Raw genomic sequence first — 13,660 nt, 5'->3', positions numbered from 1 at the left:
AAACAATAGTACATTGAAAATAATTTAATAAACAATTATGTAAGTCTTGTTTCTACGAATTTTGTTTTTGTTTGAAAATATAGAACGTTCATTTTATAGCCATATATTGTACTGCACGTTCATTTTATATGGTGTTTCATATCATTTTAAGGATTTTGTACAATGTTCTTTTTACTTTAAAACGTGCTATAGTAACAGACTTTATGCTTCATAAGAATAGCGGATTATGTCAAACCGGAGTTTTTACAGCAACGCGACAGTTGTGGGTTCAATTCTCAGTCGGAGGAATAAGTTATTTTTCCTCGTTCTGGTAACGTGACATAACGCAGCATTCAATTTCGTCGCTCATCGTCTGCGTTAAAAATTACGGCATGTAGGCTCTGCTGATCTCGCCCACCGTGGATTCTGTACCAATTTCATGATTGTCGGTCAACAGGAAAGTGATTTCTTTAAATATTGACAAACTCAAATTTACGAGCGTGAACTTGAGATATCTAAATGGTTATGTTGTTTCTTATTTTATGGCTAGTAGACGTGCCAGTTCAGTACAATTTATATCGCTAATGTCATGCAGACATGTTTTCGTAATACCTACCTACCTTAATGTAAATGTCCCAATCTGTCCAATATAATAAAAGTTAATAGGGGGTAGAGTTGAAAAAATAGATAACATCGCAACTTGATTCTAAATTATTGCTACTTGTACTGTACGTACAATTTCTGATTCCTCTAACCGATTAATATAAATTTACAAAGTTTTTGCAGAATGTTTTCCAAGTCTAATCTAAGTCGTTCAAGATCAACTGGTTCCTTGAATTTATCCAATAAATCCGATAAGTGTCATCGTTTGTGTGATTATCATAGTGATAATCATCGTCCAAGCGAATCTTCCTTCGACATTTGTCTTATAGCGGATGACCGCTCTGATATTTCATCTCTTGAAGATATGAATGCTGGGAATGCAATGGCTGAAGTCAATGTCGAAAGAATTGTCGAATTGTCACAGTTGGAACGTAAAATAAATAACCTTACAGGTGAGAAATGAGGAGCAAGATTGACTTTGGTTTTGCTTTTATGCCTAGTGAATCTTCTTAAGCGTAACGTAGGACGACCTCCAGCTAGATGGGGTGACGACAATCGCACAGTGGCTGGCAACGGCGTGATACGAAGAGCTAAAGGTAGTGCTCAGTGGCGTGCCATTGGAGAGCCCTATTATGATATTGATGAGTCGTCTAACCTCAAAAGAAGATTTGTAGTATTTAAATGTATCTACATCTGGCGCAGGGGCACAAGTGTGTGACTGTAAGCGTGACAGGTTGTGGATTCAATTCAAACACAAAGAAATGATTTATTTAATATTTTAATTTCCCCAATCGGGTTAAATTTCGCCATTCAACACGAATGCCAATGCCTCCAAAATCCAGCGGAAAGTGACGAACGCTAAAGTCTTAAGGAATGATGGGTTCTCCACACTAGGTTACCAAGTTTCCTCTGCTATGTGGAGCATACAGTGTGAGGCTATAAAGATGTAGGTATGTCTACTTTATAAATATGTCACTGAAAGTTAAGATTTTATTTTTGTATGTTTACAAGGTAACAAATATTAGGTATAGTTTCTTTCTGAGTGGACAAAAAATATTGAGTAGAGTGTGTTGTATCAATATATGGGTTAAAAAATTATCAAATAGACAGTTATCTTAAATATTAAATAGCGTAGAGATTCAGAAAATACCCTTTATTACGCTCATCTTAATACTGGGTTGAAAAATAATTTTATATCTCTAGCAAAAAAATTAAAGACTATCACATGTTACAGGCGTAGTACATGAACAGCATAATTTATTAAAGTCTTTAAAGGAAGAACTGATTACCTCTAAAGTATTATCGGCAACTTTCGCAGCATCAGATAAATCAGACTGTATTAAAGATTCCAATGAAACGTGAGTACTCATTATTTATTATTTTAGTTACTTCATGCTTTATTCTCCCCGAAGCAGAGTACTTAGTCACTTCTCTCCCGAAATGCACTTTGTCGAGCGTCTTCACCGCTCTGCTTAGATTGAAGAAATGAAAATAATTAATTACTCTGAATGGGTGTCAACCTACAACCATCAGTGTAATATTTATTGATTTATTAGGAAAATCTATTAATTTTGTCATGATTTTAACTGACATCATTGTTTTGTAAAAAAAAGAAATAAACTTCTTTGAGGAAAATTTTAAACTATTTTTTTTAAATTTACTTATAACTATTGAATCCATTGCATTAAAGAAAGAATCTAACATTTGAATTCATTTTAGAGTCGAGGACTTAGGAGATATTGTTAATGAGTGTACTAATATCATAAATGAGGATATTGGAGGTAAAAATCCTTTGAACGCTTTAGAGCGGTCGCAAGTGCAACGCACTGATCGGGAGATAAGAGACGTTCTGAACACGCTCTTGCAAAGTGACGTAAGTCCTTTGTCTTTTGTCTTTATAGCTGAACTAACTGTTTGCTATAATAATGTGTATACCTAAGTACCTTAAACAATTGTAATTGTTATATTAAAGATCTGTCTTTGTGTGGATAGGAGATATATATTAATTATTCCTGTCTGATACGCATTTTGGTTGCTATAAATTGAAATATACAAATAATAAATAATAAGAAGCAATTTTACTGAACTAAGTATTTATACAAATAACTAACTTAATTTTCTAAGACATGATTTGCACACATATCATAGCTATATATTAGTATATTAGTAGTCAAAAATTCCAGGACCTCATAAACCATATAACAAAAGCAACAGCCTCCAGTGTAAGAGAAGCAATAAGCGTGACGTTCTCAGAGACGTTCCCGGCGGCCTGCCTGCCCGTGCTGGAGCAGGCCCATCGGAGACTGCTGAAGCACGTCACTAGGACATTGGAAAATGCTTTCAGTGAACGTAAGATATACGGATCCATGTTCGAAAAACATTTTTTGTAACAATGTTTTTTATGTCGTTTTTAGGGTTCCGTACATAAAAGGGTAAAACCGAAACCCATATCACTTTGTATGTTTTTACAACAACTAAGTACGTAAACAAGTTTACTTTTATTATTATGTGTCTGTTTATAATCTATAATCTTTGGAAAATATTTATTTTTATACTATTAGATATTGTTTATCTTCTACAGTGGAAGCAGGGTCAGAGGGCTTGTTTAAATCAGTTCATAGTACCTCTCGCTCTCTGCGTGCAGCGCTGGAGAAACATGAAACTCTGTTGGAAAACACTAAAATTGGAAGCATTTTCGATAACTTTCAGAATAGTTTGGAATCGTATGGTTTTTTTAAATCTATTATATTAAAGTATATATAATTAAATTTATTTTAAAAACAAAAATAATTAAATCAGCTCCATTGTTAAGACACTCCGTTCCCCATTTTTCGCCAAATTTTGGAGGCATTGCGTGTTGAGTGGTGGGATTCAACGCCGCGCTTTTGCCTGGACACCAGAGCGAAGAAATGGAAATATAAACTTAAATAAATATTTCATCTCCTCGAGTGGGGATCGAATTCATAACCATGCGGTTTTACAGTCAAAAGTCAAAAGTACTGGCCACGCCAGACCACGCCACGACCGGCCTCAATAATTGTTTTAGAATTCTTTTCTAAATAACACAAACTCTTATTTGCGTTAAATGGTTTCACCTGCTTTGTAATTCGAAGCTAGACAGATCTTACTAAACTAAACTAAAAATATCAGAGAACGATTAAGTAGATACGTGATATAAAAGATGTCCTATAAATACTACAATAGGTTTAATAAAAGTCCTAATTGTAATAGTGAATCGTAGGATTCTTAAAAATGAACTAAAGGAATGGCGTGAGAAATTGGCCATTTTGTTATTACCGGAGAAACAAGAAGGATGTAACTCAACTAATATGGAGCCAGATTCGGCTAGTGATGTCGCCGCATCATATCCTTCTAGTAGTTCTCCACAACGAGCTGATTCTGAATGCTCTGTAATTGATCAATTGGTAAGATATATTAAATAAAATTTGTATCAACAGCATTTACATGTAAATTTATTACTTATTTAAATATCAACAACAAATTTATTTTTGGAAAAAATACATTTAGGACTATTTGTAAGATTTATCTTTCTCATAATTTCATTGGATACATATTGCCTATTGTAAAATGATAAAAATCACCATTCACTTAAAATTAAAAAAAATATATCTTTTTATATATATTTTAAATTAATTTTGCATTCTAGATGAAATCAGCTAAAATAAGTAAGTGTATAATGAATGGCGAAATAGGTAAATCTTTTGAGGAAGCTTTATCGTCATCTGATCTATCACTGGTGGTGGTTGCGTGCAAGGCGGCTGATCCTGCTAAAATATTTGGTCCTCCTTGCAGCCTTAAACAATCGGTGCTCTTATCTCTTATACAACAACTAGTTACCGATATGGTACATGACACACAACTTAAGTGCAGGTTATTGACTTATCTGTTCATTATTTATTATTGTAGTTAATAAATGAGTCTTTCGTTTTCATCTTTAGTCATTTTATTAAAGCGTTTCTTAAGAGATATGCATAAGATAAATATTTTTCGAGATATGGTTGTTTCAGAAATTTGAAGTATGCATATTTATAATATTTAAATTTTACAGATACTTGGAAGAAGCAATTATAAATCTAAATATCACCGATCAAACTACTCGTGCACATTTGCCGCTGGTAGTTGGAGAAGTGCGCAAACATCTTTTCAAGTTTATCAAATGGTATCCCAGTCACGTCGCTAGCCATCGGATTAATTTAATTATAATGGCTGCCACAAATTTATTGAATTATCTTTAATTATGTTCTTATTTTGTTGATTTTTATAAAGTTTCTATTATTTAATTTTGTTTTGACTGTACAATGAACGATCCTTGACCTTTACTTCCTGAGAAAAGAAACAAAATGTCAAATTTGAAACGTTTTCTACTACCTTCAAATTGTAAGGTAACACATATTTTACCCCTATTGGCCGATAATTGAAAGTTCTTATATTTCGGCCAATGGTATATTTTAAAAATAAAATTTTACACAGAATATAAACATTGAAAACCAACTGGAAGATGCGCATCTTATACAGCCCGGTGTTATCTGTCATTCAGTCTGCAATCTATCTGTCATCTGTATTTTATTTACAGATACATACAATGTGAAAATTTTGTTTTTATGAGAATAGAGATTAATATTAATCTTTTCATAAGAGCATAAGAGTAAATTTGTGTGTAGATTTCGAGAGTTGTTGTGGCAGACAAAATGTTTGCACAATATTTAACATTGTTAGTGTTTTTATTAACGCCCAATATATCGCTTTGTGCTTCGGCCGCCGTACACAGCCACAGCGTGGATAGCCCTGAACGTGAATCAGACGGCGCATATCGCCCGCGAGATTCTGACCATTACACCGACGCCGGGCATAACGTCGAATTCGATCATGAAGCGATTTTAGGTGCGTCTTACTGTTTATACGTCACGCTGCTCCGGCGCAACGTTTTGCAATGCACAGTGCTTAGTCGTTGATAAGGAATGCGATAGGATGTCGATGAAACACGCTCTTTTGTTGCTCGTGCCTGGTGTTCTGGTGGTTACTTATTATTTCTCCATAGGAAGCGTGAAGGAGGCTGAGGAGTATGACAGGCTCAGTCCTGAGGAGTCGCGCAGGCGACTGTCCCAGCTTCTGCCCAAGATGGACCTCAACAGTGACTCTTCTATTGACCGCAGTGAGTTAAAGAAATGGATCTTAAATTCTTTCTCGTAAGTATTTTTTTTATCTGTTTTTATATCTTTTTTGTCAGCTTTTTGTCTTATTTGTATCACTATTATTATGTTTAATTTCTGAAATAATTTTAATTTTGATTAATAATCAATATTTATATAACTTAAAATTTGATATAAAAAAATTATACTGTCATATATTCAAATTACTGAGATTTTATTATTGTAACTATTAATAATAATAATCAGGAAGACTAAAAATATATTTAATATAGTTAAATTGTTGTTCTTAAAATTTCAAATTAATTGTTCTACATATTGTATATTAAATGCTTTGAAGCTGTTATAAACTGTAAGTCTCATTCACAATTCACACTCATGCATAAATCAATTCTGTTTTGAATACATCTATGTTCCTTTTATGACTTATAAAGAATTATATGAATAATGAAGTTCATTCTAGATAAAAGGAAGCTTAAAAGTTTAAAGCTAATTTGCATACCCATTACATGGTGACTTATGTAAAGTCAGCCTAGTTTTATCTTTTATATTTTACTATGCTATAAAATATGACATTTTAATTAAAATATATATATAGCAAGCTTTAACCTGTAGGCTAGGTCTGTTTGCCCAAATGAGAATAGCTAAAAGAGGTGTTTGTAACTCTGTATAGTGGATTGCATTGAAGCACTTAACATCATCTAATATATTACAGCCTTTCTAGATAAATGCATTCCCATTAGCATATCTAAAGATATTTTCTGATGGGGGCCTGGATTTTATGTTTGTCTAAACATTTTATTTTTATTTTTGAGGAAAATAAAATTGATAATAAAATTTCTGGAGTGGACATGAACCACCTGAGTTGTATCCATATACTGATTTTATTTTGCGACAGTTGCACTTAGAGACATCAATTAGTGTTAATGGGTCTACTCATTGTACTATGAAATTGTATCAGTTCCATGCCACTAGAACTGGTAGAATTATAGACTTATCTTTGTTGACATCTGACTTGAGTTGATATATAAGTCTGTATTTAGTTTGCAATGAATGTAGATATAATATTATATACTAAAATTATTAAAAAATTATACTATTATATACTAATAGACTAAAAACTAAAATATTACACTTAACTTTTTTCATTTATTACTTTTTATTTCTTAGTACAGATTATATGTACATTTACATGTTCCTTACTCTTTGAACAACTTTATATAATAATAGAAATCAATAACTGATAAATTTTCTTTTGCTATTTGGTAACCCAATGTCAAGAAAAAGACTGTACTTTATTTTATAAATGCTAACTATTATTTGCAAAATAGGACTCTATCTAAAGAAGAAGCAGAAGAACGCATGTCAGAAGCTGACGACAATAGAGATGGTATAGTGACCTGGGGCGAGTATCTTAAAGATGCCTTCGGAGTAGATGCAGAGGAGGAGATAGGGCCAGAGGACACTGGGGACACGGGCTTAGTAAGTTAAGTTACGTTAATATTCATGTAAAGTTGGGTAGAGTCATTTTTCTTTTCTTATCACGTAAAATGAGATACAAGAACAAAAAAAAAAGTAAGTAATAGACAAAAATTGTCATTGTCCATAAATAGAAATTATATTGCCATGTATAATACAGGCCAGCTGCTATAATATTGTAATAGTTGACGCGCAGTCGTGTCGCCGTGTCTCGTTAAAAATACTTTATGAAGGGCAATTTATTATAATAATATTCTGATATATTTTAACATTATCACTTATCATACTTCATACTTTTAAATGTTTGCTTGTTACGTTTTCACGCCAAATCTACTTAACCGATTATCACACAAATTTTAGGATATTTTTTATTTAAAAAAAATATTAACAAAGATAAATCAACTTCACGCTGTATCACGAACACAGCACGGTAAAATATTCATATTCTAAAAAGCGGGCGAAGCTGTGTTTAATTCTATAGTTTTTATAAATTTTTTTTAGCTTCACGCTGTATCCCGCACACAGCAGGGTAGGCAGGGGGAACCTAGTGTTAAGACACTCCGCTCCCCACTTTCTGCCGAATTCTGGAGGCATTGCGTGTTGAATGGCAGAACTCAACGCCGCGCTTTGCCTCGACACCAGCGCGAAGAAATGGAAATATAAACGTAAATAAATATTTCACTTCCTCGAGTGGGGATCGAACCCACAACCGTCGCGTTACAGTCACACCCTTGTGCCGCTGCGCCACGACGGCCTTAATTCTGTAGAATATTAATTTAATAGTCTTTTTTAAAGTAGACATTACAATTCTTCAATGCTTATAGTGTTTGCGTTCTTTCTTCTCTATTGATATTAAAAATGCCTTTGATGCCAAGAAAGAATATGAGAATATTCTTGTGATAGATCTGAAAACAATGTTTTTTTATTCATGTTAGTACAGAGAAGTTAGTTACAATGCCTTTTTAAACGGTTTTTTATATTACACATATATTCAGATTTTTTTATTTTCATTTTGAAAATAGTGGGATTTTCTTTGTAAAAATAATACATACAAAAAGAAAACACTTAAAAGTGAGGCGTGAAAGTATGAAATTTCATTCAAAAATAAAATTTTAACATCATAATAAAACCACATGTTATCAATATGGAACAACACTTTTTAATTTTATGCTGTTGCGTCACGTTCAGACCAAATATCCTTCTTGTGAATAATAAGACGGTAAATAAAATACTATTTATATTGTTTATCTTTCGTCCGAATAAGTTGCATAAATAATTATAATCGATCCATCAGCCTTTCAAAGTCCACTGCTGGACATAGGCCTCCCCTAATGCTCGCACACCGTCCGGTCCTGAGACCTTTGCATCCAGCGGATTCCCGCTGTCTTCTTAGGTCGTCGTTCCACCTGGTTGGAGGGTGGCTTGTACTCCTTTTACAGAGACGTGGTCGCCATTCAAGGACATTTCCCCAAATATAATATGTGTAGCAAACGAAATTTCCTTCTCTCTTTCGAAATCTTAAGTAAAAGAAAATATTTAATTTCTATAGTTGCGATAAACAATAATGTCAAAAAACAATAGCGTTGCATGTAATCGATATTTCAATGGAATAATGTTTGTTCAGCTGGTGCGCGAGGAGAAGGCGATGTGGCGAGTCGCCGACATGGACGGGGATGGGAGCCTCAATTTTGAAGAATTTGCGGTAAGAATCGATATAAAGAAAAATATTATCTTTTTATTTTTTTATTTTAATTGATTGTTTGATTAGTTTTAGTTTGAGTTTGATTATTTGATTACTCTTAAATTCAATTACTCGGTATCCTACTAAGTAATTGACTTGCACATAAATATTAAAAAAAAATTATATATTACCAAAAAATACTAGTTAGTACATTTGATATAAGCTAAACTCAGCCCAATTTTTACTTGTGCTCAATATTAAATTTAATATAAGTTGCAGGTTTTAGTCAAAATAAATTAATAGCACGAAGCACAGCATAAAGCTGATAGATTGTTTTTTTATCTTCACGCTATATCCTGCACATAGCAAGATTGTCAGAGGGAACCTTAGAACCTAGTGTTAAGTAATTCCTTTCCCTGAATGGAAATCGCACCCACAATTGTTTCATTTACACGTCGTACTCTTGCGTCTCTGCGCCGCAACGGAATTAAATTAATATAAACATACAGCAACAAAAACAATAATATATCCAATACCAACTTGCCCACAGGTATTCACAAGTCCAGAGGAGCACCCCGCCATGCACTCGTTCCTCGTCAACCAAACGCTGCGGGAGAAGGACAACAACGGCGACGGACTTTTGGACTTCCGCGAGTACGTCGGTGAGAGAGGTGAGATATGGAGGTTATCAAATTAAACTATTCTGTAGTTTATTTTTTTAAACAGATATTGCGCACACTCGAGATGAAATATTTTAATTTTCTTGCTCTGGTAACGAGGCAAAGCGCGACGACAAAGACGCTGAAAGTGCAGAACAAAAGTGTGTTAATGGCCATGGAGTATCTTAACACTAAGTTCCCAGGTTGCCTCTGCCTATCCTGCTATGTGCGGGGTGCTGCATACAACGCGAAGCAAATAAATAAATATATACCAACTGTATCCAGCATATAGCAGAGTAGGCAGAGGGAACCTAGTGATAAGACACTCCGTTCTCGACACATCAACGATTTTAAGAATTTAGCAGGCGCTGGTGCAGGTGCAAGTGCAGGTCTGAGCTGACGATATAATATTTTCAAAGATACTTAATAACAACAATATAGTTTTTCGAGTCCCGCTACGTTTACACTATCTTGAAATGGATTTGTACCCACACATCGCGTGTAACAACTGCGCCACCGTGGGTCATTGTAGTGAACACTAAATACTATTAATCAACTGTTTAATATTAACGTATCAATTTGAATATTAATTGTAAGTGATGTGTTTCGGGTGAATGGAGTTAACACTATTCTATTTTCTGGGACGGTTGTTTATTTATAAATACATATGTTTGATGCAGGCTCATTGCTTATGTTATGGGAAACTATTATTTTTATCTGTATATTATGTGGAAGGACGTTATGGTGGACTGCGTAGTGGTCGTGATGGTTGTGAGGTCCCTCCTGCTGAGGGGAACAATTAGTTTTTAAAGTGTTTTCATTTCTCCGTCCTAGTACACAAAACGTGACGTTGAATTCCGTTATTTAGCAGGTGTATCTTGATATACAGGCGGAAAGTGGGCGGCACCGGAGAGTCCTGATATACGAAAAAAAGTGTATGTCTAAGTGCCCATGTCGGGATCGAACTTACAACCCTATCGTTAACAATTAAACATTATACAGTTCGATAATGTTGTATTGTGATGTGTGATGATTGTGAGAGCATCCTACATTGATAATGTCATATTAATGACACGTTAAAAATATTTAAAACGTAACTATAAATGATTGATAAGAAATAACAGTCGCCATTGTGCATATGTGTAGTGCTATAGACGACGCTTATAAATAAACTTTATGAGGTGAGAACGTTTCCGTCGTGTCGGTGTTGTGCTATAACACCTTTTAATTCCGTCTTGAAAAATAATATTGAATATTTTAAAGATCACACAAACACAAAAGAAGTTTTTTTGTTTTTGTTATGTATAAATTATTTGCTAGTTAGAGGAAAACAGTGGCGCGATGACGGGGTCGGCGGGTTTCATTTCAACTCAAAAAAATGAAATGTTTAATGAATAGCCACCCAACACGCATTGCCTCCAGAATGCGGCTGAAAGTGTGGAAGGGAAGTGTCTTAATAGGAACGGAGTCTCCTAACGCTAGGTTCCCAGGTTCCCACTGCCCTGCTATGGACGGGATACAGAAACAAGTATTAAATTTTTAACAATCCGTAGATGGTTTTAAAAAATCTGTCTACTGAGACGATATGATGGTATGATATGGAGACGAAACAACATTTACCATCGCAGTGCATGTAAAATCTACACGCGGTGTATAAATAATTCGCCGATTGGATTTGCGATGAGTGCAGGATCAAATAGGACTCATGTTAATGTTCATGCATGTACCTTTATTTTAGAGTTAAATGTTGCCATTGTGGTATTGTGTCTTAAGTAAATTTGACGCGATTGAGCGATTGGTTTAATTTATTTTAATTTCCTCGCTCTGGTGGACAAAGCGAATTTGGACGAGGCTGGACAAGAACATGTGATTTAATTGACGAAAAACGTTTCAACGGTAACCAAGAGGCGCGGGTTCGAATTCCGCATCGCTATTTTTTTATTCGTTTCTAAATATTGCATATCTCACAAAAATAGTAGATTTTTAAAGATAAAAAAATATTTGAATTAGATAGACTACCTATGTAGTAGGTTATACTACACTGTAATATTTTTTACAACAAAGTATTAAAACACTTCCTTTGTTTTAATCGCCTTTTTATTGACTAATATTTAAATATATATTTTCCTTACTTCAGGCACACAGCAAGATAAAGAGTGGTTAATATCAGAACGTGACAAGTTTGAGCACGACCTGGACGTCAACAGGGACGGGGTGCTGGACGCTGAGGAACTGAAGCGGTGGATAGTGCCTGATAATGAGTGAGTTGTATACAGACAGACAGATGTACATATTTATATATGTTTATACGAATCGCGTACTTAGGAAATTATTATCGTCAAATTATCATGCTATTTTTTTTTTATTTTTAAAGTGTTATTCTCTTGGAAACCGTTCAAGCACTGTAATCAACTGACAACAACACTGACTGTTCTACTATGTAGATGTTGTCGTCTCTCAAATAAACAAATGTATAATTTATCTACCTGTTCCTTTATATAAAAATTCTAGATAAAAAAAATCTATTTTACTATAAAAAATGGAAAGGGCGAAAACAATATTTGCACATAATATTTCTCTTAAGCATCCATATTAAGTTATAACTTACACCTGACTACAGTGAAATAGCAGACGAAGAAGTCGAACATCTCCTGGCCTCTGCCGACGATGACCACGACGAGCGCCTCTCCTACGACGAGGTTCTCAAACACCACCACGTGTTCGTCGGGAGCGACTCATACACCGACGTGGACAGGTTTGACGACGAGTTGTGAGACGAAAACGACCTCACGAGACAAGAAATCGACGAGGTCCGCACCAATCTCAGATATCATACGAAAATGCTAATATTTCTAACTTCACTGTTAGCATTCATGACGTTTCATTTATGCGAAAAATTTTATGACAACTGTTTTTTTAAAATTAAAGAAAATATGCTAAATGAATGGAAGTCGTATTTAGATTCTCCATTGAGATCTGTCATTTAAATATTTATAGAATAGTTTATGCCAATATATCAATCAATGTCTGAAAATACTAATGATGCCATATTCGTCAAATAATCGTTATAGCAAAATGTAATAATCGATTGCACGATTTTAACTCGATTTTCTTATTCTTCATGTGTTGTTTATAGGATATAGGTCTCTGATTTATTACTTTAAAGTACTTAATTCGACAAGACTTTCATTTCTGGCACATACTTCTTTTCTGGAAAGTGTTGCTGGCAACATTATAACCATTTAATCTGTGGAAACGGCACAAATTACATTATTTTCTTACACCGTTTTACTTCTTATTATAATAAATAATTAATACTTATTATGTGAAGTTATTTCCCAACTTTTATTTTTTTATCGATCCTAATTTAGAAATTTAAATAACAATTAAGTTTCTATATATTTACCGCTCTCAATTTGTTCGGACAAAAGTAATGGACAGAATCGCTTACACATGTTTTTAAAATATTATATTTGCGTATTTTTATTGTATTTTTTGTTCGTTGACTTGAAATTTTCACTCCATTTTATCATACTTAAGTGGTGTCTTTGTTACGCCTTAACTAAGTAACTACCTCTTGAATATTAAGTACTTATATACAAATTCAAGCCATATTACTAAATGTAATGAAAATTATATTTCCTAGTCATAGTATATTATATTTTTTTTAAATAAATTCGGCCAGTATTTTTTGCAATTTTTGTTCTTTAGTTTCAATTATTGTTTCAGAATGTGTTCTCTTTAGCATTTTTAAACTGAATTAACTATATAGAATGTAGTATAAATATTAATAACTAATTTTTTATCTAATTATTCATAGAACTATCTAAATGTGTTATTTCTATAATTAATATAAATGTAAAGCTTTTAAATAAAGTAGTTTTAAATTTTAATGGGTTTACTTTAAATTCTTTTTCATTTTCTATTATCAATATAAATATAAAATAATTATGTTGAAGATTGTAAGAGTGGAGAAGATTCTAAGCAAGCGAGTTGGTTGTAATATCTTATAATTACCCCCACTCATGAGAATGAACTATTTTCTTTTTCACGCCGCTGCAGCGTTGGGTTTCGTGAACACATAGAGTGAT

The 13,660-nt window shown here is 33.6% G+C and overlaps 2 protein-coding genes across 2 annotated transcripts; both read left to right on the top strand.

The window, feature by feature from the left end:
- The first annotated feature begins 637 nt into the window (after positions 1–637).
- LOC146541780 (enhancer of mRNA-decapping protein 4-like) lies at positions 638–4,883 on the top strand. The gene is made up of 8 exons (XM_085192395.1): positions 638–1,034; positions 1,817–1,940; positions 2,302–2,455; positions 2,766–2,931; positions 3,164–3,305; positions 3,824–4,007; positions 4,250–4,473; positions 4,652–4,883. Exons 1-8 carry the CDS (start codon positions 767–769, stop codon positions 4,836–4,838), a joined length of 1,449 nt encoding a protein of 482 aa, XP_085048521.1. The 5' UTR covers positions 638–766; the 3' UTR covers positions 4,839–4,883.
- A 239-nt stretch (positions 4,884–5,122) lies between these two features.
- Positions 5,123–13,462, top strand: LOC146541779 (reticulocalbin-2). The gene is made up of 7 exons (XM_085192410.1): positions 5,123–5,484; positions 5,642–5,789; positions 7,082–7,232; positions 8,854–8,931; positions 9,461–9,581; positions 11,707–11,830; positions 12,190–13,462. Exons 1-7 carry the CDS (start codon positions 5,292–5,294, stop codon positions 12,341–12,343), a joined length of 969 nt encoding a protein of 322 aa, XP_085048536.1. The 5' UTR covers positions 5,123–5,291; the 3' UTR covers positions 12,344–13,462.
- Positions 13,463–13,660: the final 198 nt, after the last annotated feature.

This window comes from Heliconius melpomene, chromosome 1 (assembly GCF_056956725.1).
Source record: "Heliconius melpomene rosina isolate 202511_hmr_F chromosome 1, ASM5695672v1, whole genome shotgun sequence".
In the NCBI taxonomy this organism is placed as follows: Eukaryota; Metazoa; Arthropoda; class Insecta; order Lepidoptera; family Nymphalidae; genus Heliconius; species Heliconius melpomene.
The sequence above is the reverse complement of the archived record's forward strand: the minus strand, read 5'-3'. Positions and strand labels throughout refer to the sequence as shown.